Genomic DNA, 22,746 nt, shown 5'->3' on the forward strand with positions numbered 1-22,746 from the left:
TCAAATCTCTGGATGACTGAAACAGGTTTAACTCATGAATTTCCCTGTATTTAGCGCCATCCATCATTCCTTCAATTCTGACCAGTTTACAAGTCCCTGCCGATGAAAAACATCCCCACAGCATGATGCTGCCACCACCATGCTTCCCTGTGGGGATAGGGTTCTTGGGGTGATGAGAGGTGTTGGGTTTGCACCAGACAGCGTTTTCCTTGATGGCCAAAAAGCTCAATTTTAGACCAGAGTTCCTTCTTCCATATGTTTGGGGAGTCTCCCACATGCCTTTTGGCAAACACCAAACATGTTTGCTTATTTTTTTTCTGGACACTCTTCTGAGTAGCCCAGCTCTGGGGAGTGTACGGCTTAAAGTGGTCCTATGGACAGATACTCCAATCTCCGCTGTGGAGGTTTGCAGCTTCTTCAGGGTTATCTTTGGTCTCTTTGTTGCCTCTCTGATTAATGCCCTCTTTGCCTGGGCCGTGAGTTTTGGTGGGCGGCCCTCTCTTGGCAGGTTTGTTGTGGAGCCATATTCTTTCAATTTTTTAATAATGGATTTAATGGTGCTCCGTGGGATGTTAAAAGTTTCGGATATTTTTTTATAACCCAACCCTTACCTGTACTTCTCCACAACTTTGTCCCTGACCTGTTTGGCGAGCTCCTTGGTCTTCATAGTGGTGCCACATTGGTTAGTGGTGCTGCAGACTCTGGGGCCTTTCAGAACAGGTGTATATATACTGAGATCATGTAACAGATCATGTGACACTTAGATTGCACTCAGGTGGACTTTATTTAACTAATTATGTGACTTCTGAAGGTAATTGGTTGCACCAGATCTTAATTAGGGGCTTCATAGCAAAGGGGGTGAATACATATGCACGCACCACTTTTCCGTTTTTTTTATATTTTAGAATTTTTTAAAATAAGTTATTTTTTTAATTTCACTTCACCAATTTGGACTATTTTGTGTATGTCCATTACATGAAATCCAAATAAAAATCTATTTAAATTACAGGTTGTATTGCAACAAAATAGGAAATACTTTTGCAAGGCACTGTATAAGACCTTGAATAGAGGATTGGATGTGTAGTGCAAAGCTGAGAAAGGGTGATTGGAGGTGACTAAGGCTGACAAAGAGGAGGAGAAACAGGAGTTGGCTTTTGTTTGACACCAGTCAGTTTCAGGGGTGCAAAGCCAGTAAACAATATTTTGTATATTCGCTGCCCAGTAATAATACATGAAGTTAGGAAGGGCTAGTCCTCCGTGTTTTCTATCTCTCTGGAGGAATGCTTTACGTATTCTTGGATTTCCACCGCCCCATAGAAAAAGTAAATATAAGGTTATCCACTGAAGTGAAAAAATACTTTGGTAAAAAAAAGAGGGAGACATTGGAACAAGTACAGAAATCTGGGCAATACATTCATCTTGATACAATTCACTTTACCAGCTAAAGTAAAATGGAGAGTACTCCATCTCTGAAAGTCCAGTTTAAGTTTGCTAATCAGGGGATGGGTGATGTGATGGTATGGGTGAAGTTGATCCCTAAATATTTAAAGCCAGATTTGGACATACGAAATTAAATAGTATCCTGTGGAATTTGTAATGCTAATTCATTAAAAGGAAAACATTCACTTTTTGAGAAATTCCTTTTATAACCCGAAAACACACTAAACCTATGCAGTAGGTCCACTACCTCAGGGACACATGCTTCAGGGTCTGAGATATATGAAAGCAAGTCATCTGCATACAAGGAAACTTTGTGTTCCAGTCCCCATCTGTAGATACCATGTATTGAGGGTGTGTCCTTTAGCGTAATAGAAAGGGGTTCTATCACCAGGGCAAATAACAGAGGGGACATTGGACATCCCTGGGTGTGTGGCCCTTGATAATGGGAAATACTGTGAATGAAGTTTGTTTGTAAGTACTGATGCCTTGGGCGATGATTACAACAGTTGGACCCAGGAAATTGAAGTTTGCACCAAAGCCACATTTTCCCAGTAGAGAGAATACATATTTCCATTCTATCCTGTCAAATGCCTTCTCCGCATCTAAAGAGATAACCACTTCAGGAACGTCCGAAGGTGCAGAAGAGTGTATGACATTAAGCAGATGTTGAATGTTAGAAAAGCAGTGGCGACCCTTAATAAACCCTGTCTGATCCGTTGATCAGGCAAGCAATTTCTCAAAATATTTTTACACCTGCATTTAAAAGTGAGATCGGTCTGTATGAGCCCCACTCAGATGCATCTTTGCCGGGTTTTAACAAAAGTGTGATCGACGCCTCTGTCAGGGTTTGGGGTAAAACACCATGGGCCAGTGTGTTTTCAAACATTTCAAGCAGGAGGGGGGCCAGTTTGGCAGAAAAGTTATTGTAGAATTCGATTGGGTAGCCATCTTGGCCAGGGGATTTCCCACTTTGCATTGCTGTAATTTAATTAATAATCTCCTCTAACTGCGAAGGTTGATCAATTTCCTTTCTCTTTTCTGTACTCCCAAGTTTCGCAGCAGTCTAAGGCACTACATCTCAGTGCTTGAGGCGTCACTAGAGACACCCTGGTTCAAATCCGTGATTGAGAGTCCCATAGGGCGGCTCACAGTTGGCCCAGCGTCGTCCGGGTTTGGCCAGTGTAGGCCGTCATTGTAAATAAGAATTTGTTGTTAACTGACTTGCCTAGTTAAATAAAGGTTAAATGTAAAGAAAAAAATAATAATTAAAACTTAATAATGGTAGGAGATTCCAAATTGTCAAGAAAATCATTCATAATTGAATTGTCTTCAGGTTATTCTGACGTGTAAAGATCTGAATACATTTTTTTGAAGGTATTTTTGATTTCAATAGGACTAACTGTTAAGACACCTGAAGTGTTGTGAATTTGAGGGATCAGCTGTGAAGCAGATTTGCACTTGAGTTGATGAGCAAGAAGTCGACCAGCCTTTTCTCCATGTTCATAAAAAAAACACGTGAGCGGAGTAGCTGCTGCTCAGCCTTATCTGTGGATAGTATATTGTACTGAGTTTGAAGACTCAGCCTTTCTTTGTAAAGTTCTGGTGATGGAGAGGCGGAGTATTGTTGGTCTAATTCCAGAATTGCGTCGATCAGCTGTTGTTGTTCAATTTTCCATTGTTTATTGAGAAGATGGCGTAGCAGTCAGACATCTTTGTCCTTCGTCTAGTCCCATATGTATATATATATTTACATCTTGTCTTCAAAAATCTTTTTATATATATTTTTTCTAAAAACTCAACCTCAAAACACTCTCCTGCAACCCCCCTCACCAATTAAAAAAAAAAGTATTATTTACCTCAAATCTGAAATCCTCAACAGAAGTTAGCCAGTTCACTGGCTAACGTTGGAGTTCAGCTAGCCATGGTTAGCGGTCATCAGCTATCCCTTAGCTCGAAAAGCTATCGCCAGTTTTGTACAGCGCGACTCAGACCAGAGCATACTGGACCTATTTTCTCTCCATGTCCCCGGATTTCTTCTATCTGCTGTACAAAAATGTGTTTCTTGTAAGAATGCTATACCGGTTTTTAAATTCTTAAGATGAGCAAATACTCTAGCCTGTTTAAACGGGCCGTTCATTGCTTTGACATTCCAGCTTGTAAACCTAATAGCTAACCCCTCAACTCCCACCCCAATATCTGAATTACCAGTTATTAAAAGTTGAGATTACTAAACTAGAATAGACATGAAAACCCTGTATAAGACAACGCATCATATCTTGTGACAAAATAAAAAGCATGTAACGAAAAGTTAGGCAAAATACTGTTATGTAGCAATCAAATGGTTAATGAAGGCAAACAACTCCCCCCCACTCCCCTGACATAAAACCCTCAATATAGCACAACAAAATAAACACAGCACAAAAGAACACTGTCCTATGCTCGCCTCTAAGGCAGACCGCAGGCTTCCCCAAATAGGGTCAAACTCCCGCTTAACCATCTGTCACTTAACTTACCCTACACAAGAGAGCTTCCAATAATTAACAGACTTATTTACAACGCCAGTTTTAAATTGTTTAAACTCAAATATTAACAGTGTCACTCAATATTCGGTCAGTTACATCCTCCATTGACTTTAACAAATGCAAATAGGCCCGTGGGTTGTGTTAGGGGTGCGCTCCACGCCACGCTCCTGTAGCCACACCGCGCAACTGTATCCACAACCACAGGGAGTAAAATATGATACTCAGGCACAGTGCGACCACAAAGACTACAGCAGGGAACGCACCCCACAAACATGAATGCCAGAATATGAAAACGTCAATGAATCTCAGTAGAGGAGAAAGCGATATATATCCAAACACCCACTCAAACAAACAAAGGCATTACATTCGCATGAAAGCAATTTGCAAACAAGAAAGTAACCCGAATCAAACCCTAAGATTGTAGCATTAACAAATAGTCTTTAGAAAGGTAACGTTAAATGACTAGCTAATGCCAACTTAGTTGAAACAAAAACATAACAAATTCCCATTGGATATTTAACATGTGTTACTAGTACCAGCTAAGCTAGTCAGCCAGTCAATGTTACTTACATGGATACAGGTCTTCGTTCAGTCGATTCTAGCTGTAGCTAGCTAGGTAGTTGTCCATATGTCAAGCTATCTCAGCAAGCTAGCTGCTAGAAATGGTGGAGAAGTGCCTAGCTAAATCCACATCCACATTCAAATAGCCCAGTCAGTGCTTGAGCACTTTAGTTTTTGTTGTGCGTAGCTAGCCATGCTAGCAAGTCAGCCCAATGTTGCTGTTGTCTCAAATCTTCTCAGCCAAGTATAGATGTAATACAGATATCCCTGTGTGCACCTGGAGTTAAGTATTCATCTTGTTGCCATGTAAAATTGCATTTAAAAAAAATGTGGCATTAGCTAGCTAGCCAGATAATAAACAGTCAAGTGTGTCCAGCCAGCTCCCGCTAGCCAGCCAATTTGATTGTGATGTATTGGCTAACATTGCCACTAATCTCAGTCAAATTAAACTAAATCAAATAAAGATGTAATCGGGGGCTCTCACCCAAAAAAATTAAATAACATTGCTTTCATGTGAAAAGTAATATCCAAGTGGATGTCTTAAAATCAGTTCGTTGCCAGCTAGCAAAGTAGCCAGCTACATATTCCTCCCGCCATGGCTAACCAGCCGGGCCGCTTCCTCTATCAACTTTACTCTATGCGCCGGACATAGAATGCTTTAACCTCAGCCAGTGTGTCAAAAATTAGGGTCTCTCCCTCAAAAAAGACGGACAGGGTGTAGGAGCTGAAACTTTATCCCCTTCTTGTAGAGACCGGGTTTGATGTCCTTGAATTCAGCTCTTTTCTTCACGAGATTGGCACTCGGGTCTGGGTAGAAGCATATATCTTGGCCACAGAATTTTGGTTGATGCTGCCTCGCCCAGCACATTGGACGTTCCTTGTCTTGGTAATGATGAAAGTACGCTATGATCATCTTAGGCCGCTCCCCTGAATTGGGTATGGGGGGCGAGGGATCTGTGCGCTTGTCAAAGCCGCCAAGTCTGGCGGCTTGTCAAAGACACCGTTACCCATCACTTTCACCAGCATGTTGAAGACAAATTTCACAGGGTTGACTCCAATCTCAATTCCCTCCATGACGCCAACAATCCAGATGTTTTCCCTTCTGGTATAATTCTCCAACGAATCTACCTTGGAAAGTAAAGCTGTGTTGGCCATTTTCATATGAGAGATAGCTGCCTCTAGCTCGGCAATCCGCTCAGTGTTGTCAGTGGCGAAACCTTCTAGTGTAGTGAGGCTTTGCTCAAACGTGTTGACTGTTTTTTGAAAAGCGTCAATGGAAGTTTGGAGAGTTGCCAGTGAAGTGCTGATGAGAGAACCCATATCCTCTTTTAGGCTACCTCTTTGTTTAGCTAGCTCAGCTACAAGCGGGGTCATAGAAAAGGCCTCCGACTCTGCAGCAGGGTTGGCCGCGGCAGCCATTTTCGGTGTTTGAGGAGGTGGTTCGGCCTTCGAAGATGTGTTAGTCGAAGCAGTTCTCTTTGGGTTGGTCTTGGTACCATGAAAAGTGATTAAAATGTATATAACCAACTGATACATCCGCATAAAAACTAACAGCGGCGTGTAAAAAACATTAACATTTAATTGGGGACCTCTCTGAAACACGTTTTCTTACATTGCCTGACTGGAAGTCTCTAGCAGTGGCGATTTTAGCATGTAAATCTTGGTGGGGCAAACAAAACAAAAACATGTTTAGATGCATGCCAGCAAAGCCACTACACAACACAACACTAAACAAAACATTAATTGGAATATAATGGTTTCTACTGACAATTGAGATGTACAAACTATGGCATAAGGGGACGACTAGCAGATAAGAGGCAATCCGTAATTTCGATTAAGACATTCATGAGTGAGTTAGGATGGAAGAAGTCAATATAACTATTTGTTCAGCACTTTTGAAATGTACAGCAACATAATTCAGAACATGGGCCATTCTTACAGTGTTCTCCCTATACACCATGTCAGAACCGTAGGATAAATAAAGGTGGCATAAAATCAGAAAATGAAAGCTCTTACAATATTTCGATGATGACATTTCTCTAAAAGACTATAAGCTACATGTGCACCACCAAGTCAGAATAGTAGGCTAAATTATGAAGGGAAACGGGACCAAATTATTAGGGTGAGGCACATGGGCTACTAACAGCTTACTACACAACATACACTTAGTATTACTTTCTTAGCTGCAGTATACATATCTCCCTGGCATATTACATCATTTTTGGACTCAAATCAAATCAAATGTTAGTGGTCACATAAACATATTTAGCAGATGTTATTGCGGGTGTAGTGAAATGCTTGTGTTCCTAGCCCCAACAGTGCAGTAATATCTAACAATTCACAACAATACAAACAAATCTAAAAGTATAATAATGGAATTAAGAAATATATAAATATTAGGAAGAGCAATGTAGGAGTGGCATTGACTAAAATACAGTACAATATAATACAGTATATACATATGAAATGGGCAAAGCAATATGTAAACATTATTAAAGTGACTAGTGTTCCTTTATTAAAGTGAACAGTGATTCCGATGTCTATGTATACAGGGCAGCAGCCTCTAAGGTGCAGGGTTGAGTAACTTGGTGGTAGCCGGCTAGTGATAGCTATTTAACAGTCTGATGGCCTTGAGATAGAAGCTGTATTTCAGTCTCTCAGTCCCAGCTTTGATGCACCTGTACTGACCTCGCCTTCTGGATGATAGTTGGTTTAACAGGCTGTGGCATGGGTGGTTGATGTCCATGATGATCTTTTTGGCCTTCCTGTGACATCGGGTGTTGTAGGTGTTCTGGAGGGCAGGCAGTGTGCCCCCGGTGATGCGTTGGGCAGACCATACCACCCTCTGGAGAGCCCTGCGGTTGCGGGAAATCAAGTTGCCATACCAGGCGGTGATACAGCCCGACAGGATGCTCTCAATTGTGCATCTGTAAAAGTATGTGAGGGTCTTAGGGGCCAAGCCACATTTCTTCAGCCTCCTGAGGTTGAAGAGGCACTGTTGCGCCTCCTTCCCCACATTGTTTGCGTGGGTGGACCATTTCAGATGATCGTCAGTGATGTGTACGCCGAGGAACTTGAAGCTTTCCACCTTCTCCACTGCGGTCCCGTCAAAGTGGATAAGGGCGTGCTCCCTGTGCCTTTTCCTGAAGTTCACGATCTGCTCCTTCGTTTTGTTGTCGTTGAGGGAGAGGTTATTTTCTTGGCACCACTCCGCCAGGGCCCCCACCTTGTCCCTGTAGACTGTCTCGTCACTGTTGGTAATCAGGCCCACTAATGTTGTGTCGCCTGCAAACTTGACGATTGAGTTGGAGGCGTGTGTAGCCATGCAGTCATGGGTGAACAGGGCGTACAGGAGGTGGCTGAGCACGCACACTCGTGGGGCCCCTGTGTTGAGGATCAGTGAAGGGGAGGTGTTGTTTCCTAACTTCACCACTTGGGGACAACCCGTCAGGAAGTCCAGGACCCTGTTGCACAGGGCGGGGTTCAGACCCAGGGCCCTGAGCTTGATGATGAACTTGGAGGGCACTATGGTGTTCAAGGCTGAGCTATAGTCAATGAACAGCATTCTTACATATGTATTGCTCTTGTCCAGGTGGGATAGGGCAATGTGCAGTGCAATAGGGATTGCATCGTCTGCGGATCTATTGGGGCGGTAAGCAAATTGAAGTGGGTCTAGGGTGTCAGGTAAGGTAGATGTGATATGATCCTTAACTTCTCTAGGGCCAGTGGGACTATTTCGTCCCACCTACGTAACAGCCAGTGAAATCCCGTGGCACGTTATTCAAATACCTTAGAAATGCTATTACTTCAATTTCTCAAACAAATGACTATTTTACACCATTTTAAAGACAAGACTCTCGTTAATCTAACCACACTGTCCGATTTCAAAAAGGCTTTACAACGAAAGCAAAACATTAGATTATGTCAGCAGAGTACCCAGCCAGAAATAATCAGACACCCATTTTTCAAGCTAGCATATAATGTCACAAAAACCCAGAAGACAGCTAAATGCAGCACTAACCTTTGATGATCTTCATCAGATGACAACCCTAGGACATTATGTTATACAATACATGCATGTTTTGTTCAATCAAGTTCATATTTATATCAAAAATCTGCTTTTTACATTAGCATGTGACGTTCAGAACTAGCATACCCCCCGCAAACTTCCGGTGAATTTACAAAAAATTTACTAAATTACTCACGATAAACATTCACAAAAAGCGTAACAATTATTTTAAGAATTATAGATACAGAACTCCTCTATGCACTCGATATGTCCGATTTTAAAATAGAGACACTATCCGAAAGGGTAAAGAAGGGTGACGAGCACGGCGCATTTCGTGACAAAAAAATTCTAAATATTCCATCACCGTACTTCGAAGCATGTCAACCGCTGTTTAAAATCAATTTTTATGCCATTTTTCTCGTAAAAAATCGATAATATTCTGACCAGGAATCGGCGTTTAGGTAAAAAGACGAAAGAAAATAAAGCACGGGGTCGACTCGTGCACGCGCCTAAGCCCATTGTCCTCTGATCGGCCACTTGCCAAAAGTGATAATGTGTTTCAGCCTGGGGCTGCCTCGATATCATTCAGCTTTTTCCCGGGCTCTGAGAGCCTATGGGAGCCGTAGGAAGTGTCACGTTACAGCAAAGATCCTCAGTCTTCAATAAACAGAGACAAGAAGAACAAGATCTTGTCAGAGAGGGCACTTCCTGTAAGGAATCTTCTCAGGTTTTTGCCTGCCATATGAGTTCTGTTATACTCACAGACACCATTCAAACAGTTTTAGAAACTTTAGGGTGTTTTCTATCCAAAGCCAATAATTATATGCAAATTCTAGTTACTGGGCAGGAGTAGTAACCAGATTAAATCGGGTACGTTTTTTATCAGGCCGTGTCAATACTGCCCCCTACCCCCAACAGGTTAACTACCCTCTCAAAGCAATTCATGATGACAGAAGTGAGTGCTATGGGGCGATAGTCATTTAGTTCAGTTACCTTTGCTTTCTTGGGTACAGGAATAATGGTGCACATCTTGAAGCAAGTGGGAACAGCAGCCTGAGATAGGGAGAGATTGGATATGTCCATAAACATGCATGCTCTGAGGACGCGGCTAGGGATGCCGTCTGGACCGGCAGTCTTGCGAGGGTTAACACGCTTAAACGTCTTTCTCACATCGGCCATGGAGAACGAGAGCCTACAGTCCTTGGGAGCGGGCCGCACCGATAGAACTGTGTTATCCTCAAAGCGGGCGAATAAGGTGTTTAGCTTGTCCGGGAGCAAGACGTCGGTGTCCGTAACATGGCTGGTTTTCCCTTTGTAATCCGTGATTGTCTGTAGCCCCTGCCACATACGTCTCGTGTCTGAGCCGTTGAATTGTGACTCCCCTTTGTGTCTGTACTGACATTTTGCCTGTTTGATTGCCTTATGGCGGGAATAACTGCACTTTTTGTATTCGACCATATTAAAAGTCACCTTGCCATGGTTAAATGCGATGGTTCGCGCTTTCAGTTTAGCGCAAATGCTGACATCTATCCACGGTTTCTGGTTTGGGTAGGTTTTAATATTCACAGTAGGAACAACATCCCCTATACACTTCTGAATGAACTCTGTCACTGTGTCCGTGTACACATCAAAACAATCTTGAAGCATAGATTCCGATTGCTCAGACCTGCATTGAATCGATCTTAGCACGGTTTTTTCCTGTTTGAGTTCCTGCCTGTAGGAAGGGAGGAGCAAAATGGAGTCGGGATCTGAAGGGAGATTGGGGGAGGGCCTTTTAGGCATCCCGGAAGAGAGAATAGCAATGGTCGAGTGTTTTCCCAGCGCGAGTACTCAGTCAATTTGTTGATAGAACTTTAGTAGCATTTTCCTCAAATTTGCTTTGTTAAAATCCCCAGCTACACTAAAATCCCCAGCTACACTAAATGCGGCCTAAGAACCCAGCTGGCTGTATGGATGGGGACTGATGTCTCTCTGGAAGGAGATCCTCGCCTTGAGCTCGTCTACTTTATTATCTAGAGACTGAACATTAGCGAGTAATATACTCGGAAGCGGTGGATGGTGTGCCCGCCTCCTGAGTCGAACTAGAAGTCCACACCAAATACCTCTTCTCCGCCGGCGGCGTCTTGGAACATCCTCAGGGATAGGTTCAATTGCCCTGGGGGGTGCGAACAAAGGATCCAATTCGGGAAAGTCGTATTCCTGGTCGTAATGCTGGTGAGTTACCGCCGCTCTGATATCCAAAAGTTATTTCCGGCTGTATGTAATAACACACACAAAAAAGTTTTGGGCTAATAGTGTAAGAAATAACACACAAAAAAAACGAAATACTGCAATGTTGCTTAGGAGCGAGAACCAGAGCTGCCATGTCTGTCGGCGCCATCTTACTATAGTTCACCTTGTTGTGCGGTGCTCACTTGAACAGGAAGGTGGCGCGGTTGTTCTTCTTGTTGGCTCTAGAAAGAGCCCCCACATTCTTTCCGTATTTTCCCAGTCGGAGCTAGTTTTATCCGAGTTCCCAGTGGTCTTGAACTCACTGAAGTCTGAGATTTCCCAGTTCCGAGTTTCCAGTTGTTTTGAGCGCGGCATTAGTCATGCTGGATTGACAGCATGGCCAATGTTGAAAGTTTATCCTTTTAAGCTTGGAAAAGAGACCCTTAAACCCAGACTTGGGACCACACACGAACTCCACTGAATAGCAGGCTAGTGATTGCTTTGCAATGCTTGCAGTTAGCCACTGATTCCTTCCAAACAACTCAATGTTGAATTTGCAATTTCCAACTTGCTGTGTAATATTTATGTCCAATGGCCGATGTGCACCAATACGTCTTCATTATTTCTCTTCATATGACAAGGATTGAAAAGGTGTCACGGTTGTCGTAGGGTAAAGTGGACCAAGACGCAGCGGGGAAATGTGCACTCATCTTCTTTTATTTAAATGGACAGGAAGGTGAACCAAAACAACACGTTCACAAAAAAAACACAACGACAAAATAACATGCCGGTAAGGCACAGAGCTATACACAGCACAATCTCCCACAAAATACCAACACAAACACATACCTATTTATAGGACCCTCAATCAGAGGCAACAAGAAAACACCTGCCTCCAATTGAGAGTCCAACCCCCAATTACCTAAACATAGAAATACAAATGACTAGACTAAACATAGAAATACATAAACATAGAACATTGCCCAAAACCCAGAATAATAAATCAAACACCCCACTAAACACACAACCACCCCGAACCACATAAAACAAATACCCCCTGCCACGTCCTGACCAAACTACAATAACAAATAACCCCTATACTAGTCAGGACGTGACAAAAGGATTTATCGGTAGATTGTCGACTTGATTCATGAGGATGACTGCTAGCTTGGTAGCTAAGATTAGGAAAGTATGATGTTGACATGATCAGTCCTATCCAAGCAACTGTAGATATAACGTAATTTGACGTGATTTTATCTGTGTCCAATGAATTTGAGCCTTCTTGGATGGGTGCTTCTAATGTAACTCAATGGCAGCATCCAAGGGGCTTGAATTTTCTAGCTCCCCCCGCAGATTTTTCGGTGACGTAGTGTGTCCATGAGTGAATTTGTGAATTTTTATTAGGATCCCCATTAGCTAAAGCCGTAACGTTAGCTAATCTTCCAGGGTGACAGAACACTGAGCCAATCACGGCGCAACTAGAGAACATTACAAAACCCTACACTCCATATTTTCCGCTGGCTTCCCCACCACCACAGAAAGCATTGTGTTATTGGATTGTATGTTTGTTTATTCCATGTGTAACTCTGTGTTGTTGTTTGTGTCGCAGTGCTTTGCTTTATCTTGACCAGGTCGCAGTTGTAAATGAGAACTTGTTCTCAACGAGCCTACCTGGTTAAATAAAGGTGAAATAACATTTTCAAAAAATAAATTGAGCTAGGCCGAAACTCCTGCATTTTGGAGCTGCCATACTTTTTTTTATTGTTTGCAAACGGATATGTGACAGTTACAGTATTAATGCCAAAATAACATGCAAAACAGGCAGGAAAAAATTATTTGAGTTCTATGTGCTAGTTTCTTTATCGGCCAATGGACAGTGTATCAATGTGTCCATATGGCGGAGGCTGGGGCTCTCGCCTTAGTTGAATTCTAACTTTTGGATTTTTATCATTTTACTTCAAATGTGTATGATTAACCACATGATAATGATTTTGAGAAACAACTATTATTGAAATGAAACTGTTCTGCGAAAATGCGCATATAAAAAATGATCCTAACTTTCACAAAGTAGAAATGGTATCGTAAGCACAAGGGATCTTGGACATGAATCTCAATATAGGCTATAGCCTAGAATTAAATACACAAGGGACATGGAATCACCTCAACATTAGAGTATACCACTTTTGCAGCTTCAAAATGAATAACAAATATATTTTCATAATGAGTGAGACTTAAGGTAATACGGTAACACTTGGCATCAAGTTCTTATACATGTATAGTAACTTTGTGATTATTACAATAGCAACATTGGTGTTACATGGGACTTTCTTATACATGTATAGTAACTTTGTGATTATTACAATAGCAACATTGGTGTTACATGGGACTTTGGAAATTGCTTTATGCCAGCAGCATTCCACCCTGCATCCCACTGCTGGCTCGCCACTGAAGCAAAGTGGGGTCAGTCATGGACACCTAATCAGCCCCAGCTTCCAATTGGCTCATTCATCTCTTCTCGGCTATTGCTGTAAATGAGAACGTTTTCTCAGTCAACTTACTTGGTAAAATAAATACAGATTTATGACATAAGTTATGACATAAGTGGAATAAGAAACAGTTACTATTTATCTTGTGTACAGTAGTTACAAGAGGAATTAAAATGCAATTACCAAAGTATGTGTAATAACATGCTAATAAAATGTTGCTCCAAAATAAATTACAGTGTTATTACACAGGCACAAGAACAGTTTAATATTAAGCGTAACAATATATTGCTATTAAGTGTCGAAAGTACACAAAATATCCCAAAACTGCCTTCTTAAATCAATGGAATCAACTACAGCCATGGTGGGTTGAAAATCATGTTAGTTAGTATTCTGAGCAGGGGCACAACTTTCACTGGGGACGGGGGGGACATGTAGCGTCCCACCCACGGTACACACTATCAACAGCCAGTGAAATAGCAGGGCGGCAAATTCAAAACAACAAAAATCTCATAATTCAAATTTCTCAAACACACAAGTATTATACACCATTTTAAAGATAACCATTACTGTTCGTAGAAACATGTCAAATGATGTTTACAATCAATCCTTAGGGTCTTTTTAACATAAAACGTTGATAATATTCCAACCGGACAATAGCGTATTCATTACAGAGGAAAAAGAAGGAGCGGCGCGCCAGTGTGCCCGCGCAGTAAACAACTCACTGGTCCCAGGCAGTCCACTGATTGACTGAGCTCCTATTCTCTGCCCAGTAACAGTAGAAGGATGAAAGAAGTTTCTAAAGGCTGTTGACAGCCAATGGAAGCCTTAGGAAGTGCAAAATGACCCCACAGACACTGTAGTTTGAATAGGGATTAGATAGAAAAACTACAAGTCACATCCTGGTTGGATTTTTTTCTCAGGTTTTTGCCTGCCATATGAGTTCTGTTATACTCACAGGCATCATTCAGACAGTTTTAGAAACTTCAGTGTGTTTCCTATCCAAATCTACTAATAATATGCATATCCTACCTTCTGGGCCCGAGAAGCAGGCAGTTTAATTTGGGCACGTATTCATCTGAATTTCTGAATACTGCCCCCTGTCACCATGAAGTTAAGACCATGCGGATGCCTCCGAGCGGTCGGTAGGCAGTTTGGAGTGTTTATCCGAATTTTCAAAATGTATTATAATAATTAGAATAATTATGTCCCCCCCACTTCTAAAACCAAAGTTGCGCCCCTGATTCTGGGTAAACTATTCCTTTAAAGATGTTATAGTGTGTGTTTGAAACAAGAACACTTACCCTCAGATGCCAAGCCAGTATTTTCAGGTATCATAAAATGAATTGCAGCTTTCGACCTTTTCAGTGGCATGTTGAAAGAGTCATACAGTAGTTGAGCGTCCCAACTTGTTCATACTTATCTGTACAAAATAGCATTGGTTAACAGGTTTGAGTTGATTATTTACACCTGGGGCAATGGACATTCAGGAGAATGGATATTTGCAAAATGTTCAGATAGAAATGTATTGTGTAAATCAAATATGACTGTCAGACAGATTGGAATAGTATAGGAGATTGTGTGTGCTCTATTCATTCTATTTTCAACATACACTTCCCGATACTGCCCTGCCATTAGTTGAAGGCAGCCAATCCAATAGTTTAAGAAAAGTTGTCACTTCCTGAGATCTGTATTAAAATATATTTTTTTAAGTAGTTGCTTTCTCAGATCTGTATTCAAATAGTTTACAAAAGTAGTACATTTCTGAGATCTGTATTTAAATAGTTTTGTAAAGTAGTAATTTTCTGAGCTCTGTATTCAGATAGTTTTAAAAGTAGTAATTTTGGGGGATCTGTATTCAAATAGTTGTAGTCGCCTCCGAAATAACTATTTGTTCCCACGTAAAAATAGTTATTTTCCACAAAGCAAAGTTAAAAAGATTGTTGTTGACTTAATGTTAATCTTTCCCCAGCTTTGGAGGAAGCTGCTAGCAGGTTTCTGAAACTGCAGGCAGAGAAAGAACTGAGACAGCTTCAGGAGGACAGGAGGAATGACAAGAAACCCCCTCCATACAGACACATCAAGGTACCTGAACTGCCACACCTCTTGCCACACAAAATGTATATATGAAGTTTAAGTTTTGGGCTGTAGGAGTATTAGAACATCCCCTTGACATCTTAATTCCTCTGACATCACTCTCCTACCCCTCAGATGAATAGGCCAATCGGGAAGGTGCAGTTCATTACGGCCGACCTATCAGAGATCCCGCGCTGTAACTGCAAGGCATCGGACGAGAACCCTTGTGGCATTGACTCTGAGTGTATCAACCGCATGCTGATGTATGAGTGCCACCCCCAAGTGTGCCCAGCAGGGGAGTGCTGCCTTAACCAGGCCTTCACCAAGCGCCAGTACAGCCAGGTGGAGATCTTCAGGACGCTGGCACGAGGCTGGGGCCTCCGCTGTGCCCACGACATCAAGAAGGTAATACATGTCAACTATAGAGTAAATTAAGTAGAGATCAATGTGCCGCCATGAAACTGTATCCCCTGGGGCTAAAACTCTTTTCAAAAAGCTATGGAATTGAAAGGGTACTTTGATTCTTCTTTAATCCCGACAGATTTCAGTCCCAGCAGACTTTTTTTCTCGAAAATGTACACAATCTTTTGGCTGTTCAAGAAATCATAGATTTAATTTCTTACCGGTACGGGACCCCCCAAGAATACAACAAAAATTACAGGGTAGCCTACTCTGCTGACACTGACAAACAGATCAATAAAAACAATGTTGTCTGATTCATATAATCGGCCTACGACATCCATCTAATCTGGAGGAGGAAATTATTGTCCAAAAACAAACAAAAGTAACACTGACCCAATGATAATGACAGTGAATATGCACACTCACCAGGGTGGCTGATGTTCTCTGCTGGTGCCAGTAAGATAGGCTTCTGTTCGATCAATTAAGTTAAGAATTTTGATAATTAAAAGACAGATTGGTGTCTTTTCATTGTTATCTCTTTACAGCAATAGCAATTTGCTTTCCAAACAGCTTTTACGCAATTGTATTTTAAATATTGCCTGGCTGGGTCTCTCTGCTTTTTACTGACAGTCGCAACTCAACAATCTATTTGGTATTTGCAGTGCGCGCTGCCCAGATTGCGGGCCCTTCCGACTGTAGGCAATGCAATTTAAAACAATCCACAGCTTTTATTTTTAAGACGTTAATGATCCTCTGTGGCCAAATCATGCTTTCTGTTGTAGTAGCCTATGTTGAATAATTTAATTTATTTCTGTATAGACAAGAGTAAGCTAATTAGGTTATATAATGTTGTCAGTTTAATTACATTTACTTTAGGGAAAACTTAGTTTCCCTTAGCCTTATGGACACGCCCCCTATCCATTTTAATGTGGCATAAACACAAGCAATCATGATTTTTTTCATCTGATTGTCAAACAATCACTTAACAAAGGTGCTCCTGTAGGCTACCCGCGCACATTGAAACTTGAAACATTTGTAATTTCAGCATCCAAACCCCAACAGTGCACTGTGCACCTGAAATGTAATGAATGGAAAGAGACATCTGTTACAAAACACCTACAGTACATGTATTGTAATGTCATTCTGCGATTGTCATTAGGCCTACGCTTGTAGCCTGAATTGATGCATCCACTGTTGTCCACACGCGCCTTGGTCTCGGCCACTCATCTCTGCCTTGACAAAATGTAAGTTTTCTCCTCGAACCACAACGCAATTTGGAGCGTATACAGTCAATTCGCTAATTTTTCTTGCGGCTGACATGCATCGTTTTTTGGGCATGTTGTATTAATTGTGATAGGCTCACGTTTTACCAGCACAGTGTACCCCCGCAATTTATTTTGCCGGGACGCCGTACTGGTCTGTACCGCCTTACTTTCACACCTGATGATTAGTATTAGAATGAGTGTTCCACCGTATCTCTCCTGCTGACTGTCATGGTTGTGTGTTCTCAGGGAGAGTTTGTGAATGAGTACGTAGGAGAGGTGATCGATGAGGAGGAGTGTCGGGCCAGGATCAAACACGCCCAGGATAACGACATCTGTAACTTCTACATGCTGACTCTGGACAAGGTAGGGTTCAGGAGTCAGGACTTAAAGGTCTAATGCAGCTGTTTTTATCTCAATATCAAATCATTTCTGGGTAACAATTTAGTACCTTACTGTGATTGTTTTCAATTAAAATGGTCAAAAGCAAACAAAAATAGCTTCTTAGCAAAGGGCAATTTCTCAAGCAAGAATTTTTCTAGGACTGTCTGGGAGTGTTTTGAGTGGAAGCTGTTGGCAGAGAGGTTTGGCACTATCTTTCTTATTGGTCTATTACCTAATTTACCACCTGGTGATGTCAGCATACTATGGAACGCCGTTTGGGTTTTTGCGTGTCAAAAAAGATATACGTCAAATAACACAATTCTATTATAGAATGTTGTGTGTGCTGAATTTGCACGTGCAAGCCAAATGCCCCCACTACTAACAGTAGCACTGTCAAAGCTGTACAAAAAAGTCTGTAAACAAGCACACACCGGCCACGAACGATGTGTTTACAATACTGCGTTGGTAATAAGGCATTATTTGTTTGACCTCTACTTCAGGGGAAGCTAGTTAGCTTTAGCTTGGTACCTAGCTAGCACCAATACAACCAGCCTGAAAACAATGACCAGTAGAAACTGCAGTCATTTTCATTATTCTTAGCAATGATTTAGGTATCCTTGTGAGTAAGCTAGCTAACCACTTGTTCACCTATTGAAATTGAACTTCAGTTCATGAAAATAAATAGCTAGGCAATAACTTAACCTTGTTGCCCGAAGCTAACGTTATAGGCAGCCAGCTAGCTTCATCTGGCTAGTGAGGCTCAACCGGACCGGGGTTATGTGTTTTGAAGCCAGCCACAATAAGGATTAGGCACAATAGTGAAATTTGCGGTTTGCCTTCAAAATAAAAGTACCTCTTTGAAAGTGATGCAGAAGGTTACAATTGGTGGAATCATGCCATATTTAGACTAGATAATGTTAAACAAGGTTGGAATGTGAAGCAATGAAATGGGGTATCAGTCTACTCGGTGACACCCACAGAACACAACTGTGAAGAGTTTACGCAAATATTAGCGTTGTAGCTCTTATCGCGAGACTGTGACTGTGTGAAATCACCTCCCCAGTCAGTTTATTGTGTGTATTGACATTCATATTGCACTGTACAGCTTTACCTAAGGATTGGGGATCAATGAAAAAAGTTTTGGCTCCGACATTGACTGGAAATAAATATTGAAAACACATTTATTTGTGTCTGCCTGCAAATTGCCCAGTTATCTAATATATGCCAGATTATTTAAAAACGGTTGTCCGTGTTTTGTAGGCTATTTGCCATCTATTGTATTAAAGGCACCTCTGTTGCAATATTCACAAACTCTAATACCCTAATTCTTGCTGATTGACTAGTTTCAGTAGCCTACATATCTTCTCTTTTGTTGGGCGTGTGAAATCAAGTGTGCCTGTATGTGTGGTCTCAATTAAATAGCATATAGACTAGACTATATGGGTGGAGAAGCACAGCATAGCCCTGTCTAAGCCGGGGGAGGAGAGGGGGGGTTCTACTAAACTACATTATATGGAATTATTTGAAGAAGGTTATACCAAGGATCATTTAGCTATTTGATTTAGAATTTTAAGACGCCTTGAGGTATCACAAAATATATATTAAAAAAATATTTGATGAAAAAATGTTTTGGCCTTACTGCTATTAGCCCATACAAACGCATTGAATAACAGATTTACTACATGGAATAACAGAAATCTGAAGGAAGTTTGTTCTGAAGTGTCTTTCCCATATCTAAGAGATATAAGAAAGATCAAATCAAATTTTATTGGTCACATACACATGGTTAGCAGATGTTAATGCGAGTGTAGCGAAATGTTTGTGCTCCTAGTTCCGACAGTGCAGTAGTATCTAACAAGTAATCTAACAATTCCCCAAAAACTACCTAATACACACAAATCTAAAGGGGTTTAATGAGAATATGTACATATAAGTATATGGATGAGCGATGGCCGTGCGGCATAGGCAAGGTGCAATAGATGGTAAAAAATACAGTATATACATGTGATATGAGTAATGTAAGATATGCCATTATTTAAAGTGGCATTGTTTAAAGTGACTAGTGATCCATTTATTCTTTGCTGTTTAGCAGTATGATGGCCTTGAGATAGAAGCTGTTTTTCAGTCTCTCGGTTGCCGCTTTGATGCACCTGTACTGACCTCGTCTTCTGGATGATAGCGGTGTGAACAGGCAGTGGCTCGGGTGGTTGTTGTCCTTAATGATGTTTTTGGCCTTCTTGTGACATCGGGTGGTGTAGGTGTCATGGAGGGCAGGTAGTTTGCCCCCGATAATGCGTTGCCGGAACCGCACCACCCTCTGAAGAGCCTTACGGTTGAGGGCAGTGCAGTTGCCGTACCAGGATGTGATACAGCACAACAGGATGCTCTCAATTTTGCATCTGTAAAAGTTTGTCAGGGTTTTGGGTGACAAGCCAAATTTCTTCAGCCTCCTGAGGATGTCTCATGGTCTGATAAACACCGCTCTAGCTCTGTCACCTTTCACCGCAGATGCGGAAGTTTGACATTGGCGGATGCGGCAGTGACGGTTCTAGACCATTTCAACTGGGGGGACCAAGCTGGGGCCAGTTGTACTGTTAGAGGGGCCATTTACATTAGACGTTATTGTTGTCATATCGTTTTCTTCACTGCATTGCATGCATTAGCAGGCAAAAGACCATGTTCATAATCATCGTTGCCACTGTCTAATAACGGATGTAAAAAAAGAACGATAGCAAAAATGAGTTATGTAAAAATTATTTCATACTCCTCATTTAGGGGGGCCACAAGGGGGTCCAGAATTGTTGTCACAGGGGCACTGCCCCCCCCCCCTAGAACCGCTAGTGGGATGCGGTAGATTGAGATCCAATGCAAAAAACATATCTCTAGCTTAAACTGACAGATTTCTATTGACATTGACTGGAAATAAATATTGATAACACGTGTATTTTACTCTGACTGGGCCACTCCAGAAGGCGTATTTTCTTCTGTTAAAGCCATTCTGTTGTTGGTTTACTTCTGTGTTTTGGGTCGTTGACCTGTTGCATCACCCAACTTCTGTTGAGCTTCATTTGGCAGACAGATAGCCTAACATTCTCCTGCAAAATGTCTTAAACTTGGGAATTCATTTTTCCGTCGATGATAGCAAGCTGTCCAGGCCCTGAGGCAGCAAAGCAGCTCCAAACCATGATGCTCCCTCCACCATACTTTACAGTTGGGATGAGGTTTTGATGTTGGTGTGCTGTGCCTTTTTTTCAGCAATGTTTTTTGGGGGCAGCAGTGGCTTCTTCCGTGGTGTCCTCCCATGAACACCATTCTTGTTTAGTGTTTTATGTTTCATAGACTCGTCAACAGAGATATTAGCATGTTCCAGAGATTTCTTTAAGCCTTTAGCTGACACTCTAGGATTATTCTTAACCTCATTGAGAATTCTGCGCTGTGCTCTTGCAGTCATCTTTGCAGGACGACCACTCCTAGGGAGTAGCAACAGTGCTGAACTTTCTCCATTTATAGACAATTTATCTTACCTTGGACTGATGAACATCAAGGCTTTTAGAGATACTTTTGTAACCCGTTTCAGCTTTATGCAAGTCAACAATTCTTAATATTGCGTCTTCTGAGATCTCTTTTGTTCGAGGCATAGTTCACATCAGGCAATGCTTCTTGTGAATAGCAATCTCAAATTTTGTGAGTGTTTTTTATAGGGCAGGGCAGCTCTAACCAACATCTCCAATTTCGTCTCAATGATTGTACTCCAGGTTAGCTGACTCTTGACTCCAGTTTGCTTTTGGAGAGGTCATTAACCTAGGGGTTCACATACTTTTTCCAACCTACAATGTTTAAATGATGTGTTCAATATAGACAAGAAAAATACAATCATTTGTTTGTTATTCTTCAAATAGCTGAAAATACAATATTTTTGGTTATGGAAAATATATTTCACAGCGGTTTAGATGGTACAATGATTTTCTACACAATGACTGCTTGTTTTGCCACATAAACTGAAATTAGGCAAACTATTCGATTTTTGCAACCAGGAAATGGTGGAGCGATTTCTGCATATTGCATCTTTAATACTATTGGTTGTTATTAGTTATTATCACTACTATTGACCATTCTTGGTTTCTTGTTTTAAGAGGATTCTCTTGGTTTTCTATATTTCACCTCAGAAAATTGCATCTGCTTTGCATGGTAATAAAAAGACACCCAAACAGACTTGATGATTGAACAGTGTTGTTAATTTCGGTGTGTTTGTCAGGATCGGATCATCGACGCTGGTCCGAAGGGGAACCAGGCACGCTTCATGAACCACAGCTGCCAGCCCAACTGTGAGACCCAGAAGTGGACAGTGAATGGAGATACACGTGTGGGGCTCTTCGCTCTCATAGACGTCCCTGCAGGTGAGCAGAGATTTGGCATGAGGAGTTTGTGCTATGTTTAAGCTTTGACTTTTGGCAACATTTTTCATTACATAGGCATTAGCAGGAGAAATATAAGAGTAGCATTAAACCAGTTAAAGAAGAAAAGGAAGTTGCATAATATTTACCAGGACAGAGTAGTCCATAGGCAGTATATTTACAGTACTAGTCTATTATAAGGTAATTATATAGGTAAATCCATTAGCAGTTCATGTCCATCTCTGCATCACTTGTTGTGTATACTGGTTTATATCTGTCCTCTATGGGTCATTCTGCCTGTCTCCAGGCACAGAGCTGACGTTCAACTACAATCTGGAGTGTCTGGCCAACGGGAAGACTGTGTGTAAATGTGGAGCTCCAAACTGCAGCGGCTTCCTAGGGGTCCGGCCAAAGGTGAGAGGAGACACTGGAATGAGATGTTGTTATTGGGTTTGATGACATGATCCACAGAATGAATAAGGTACATGAGATAGTAGAATGAGATAGTAGAAACAATATTGATTGCTATTTTAAAATGTCTTTCCACAAATCCAAGGGCACTTGATGCAGTAGTCAAAATATTAGTAATGTCAAGGGGAATGAGATATTTGATTGACAGGGGCATCATCAGTTTGGGTGTCTGTGTCTCTATTAACAGCTTGACTCTTCATCCTTCCCCAGAACAACCCTCCAGCAGACGACAAGGGCCGCAAGCTGAAGAAAAAGGTCCAGACTAAACGGAAGAACAAGATGGAGGTGACCAAGGAGAGGGAGGACGAGTGTTTCAGTTGTGGGGACGGGGGACAGATTGTGTCCTGTAAGAGACCAGGGTGTCCCAAGGTCTACCACGCAGACTGTCTCAACCTCACCAAGAGGCCTGCAGGTCAGTGACCCAGTTAGGTTCCTGTCAGAGGAAATTATTGAGTTGTTATCATAGCTTGTAGTGGTTTGTTCTATTTCCTGGCTGTTACTGTAGGTTTGTGTGATTGGAGAATTATATAC

At 41.6% G+C, this 22,746-nt stretch overlaps 1 protein-coding gene across 4 annotated transcripts in view; it reads left to right on the forward strand.

The window, feature by feature from the left end:
- Window positions 1-22,746, forward strand: part of LOC106603477 (histone-lysine N-methyltransferase, H3 lysine-36 specific) — a 51,091-nt gene that overhangs the window by 24,432 nt on the left and 3,913 nt on the right. For all 4 annotated transcript variants that reach the window (XM_014197224.2, XM_014197223.2, XM_014197225.2 and 1 more), the window contains exons 17-22: window positions 15,199-15,311; window positions 15,438-15,707; window positions 17,216-17,332; window positions 21,606-21,747; window positions 22,052-22,158; window positions 22,426-22,627. In XM_014197224.2, coding sequence (XP_014052699.2) covers window positions 15,199-15,311; window positions 15,438-15,707; window positions 17,216-17,332; window positions 21,606-21,747; window positions 22,052-22,158; window positions 22,426-22,627 — 951 coding nt within the window. The remainder of the gene's footprint in view (window positions 1-15,198; window positions 15,312-15,437; window positions 15,708-17,215; window positions 17,333-21,605; window positions 21,748-22,051; window positions 22,159-22,425; window positions 22,628-22,746) is intronic.

Source organism: Salmo salar, chromosome ssa04 (genome assembly GCF_905237065.1).
Source record: "Salmo salar chromosome ssa04, Ssal_v3.1, whole genome shotgun sequence".
NCBI classification, from domain to species: Eukaryota; Metazoa; Chordata; class Actinopteri; order Salmoniformes; family Salmonidae; genus Salmo; species Salmo salar.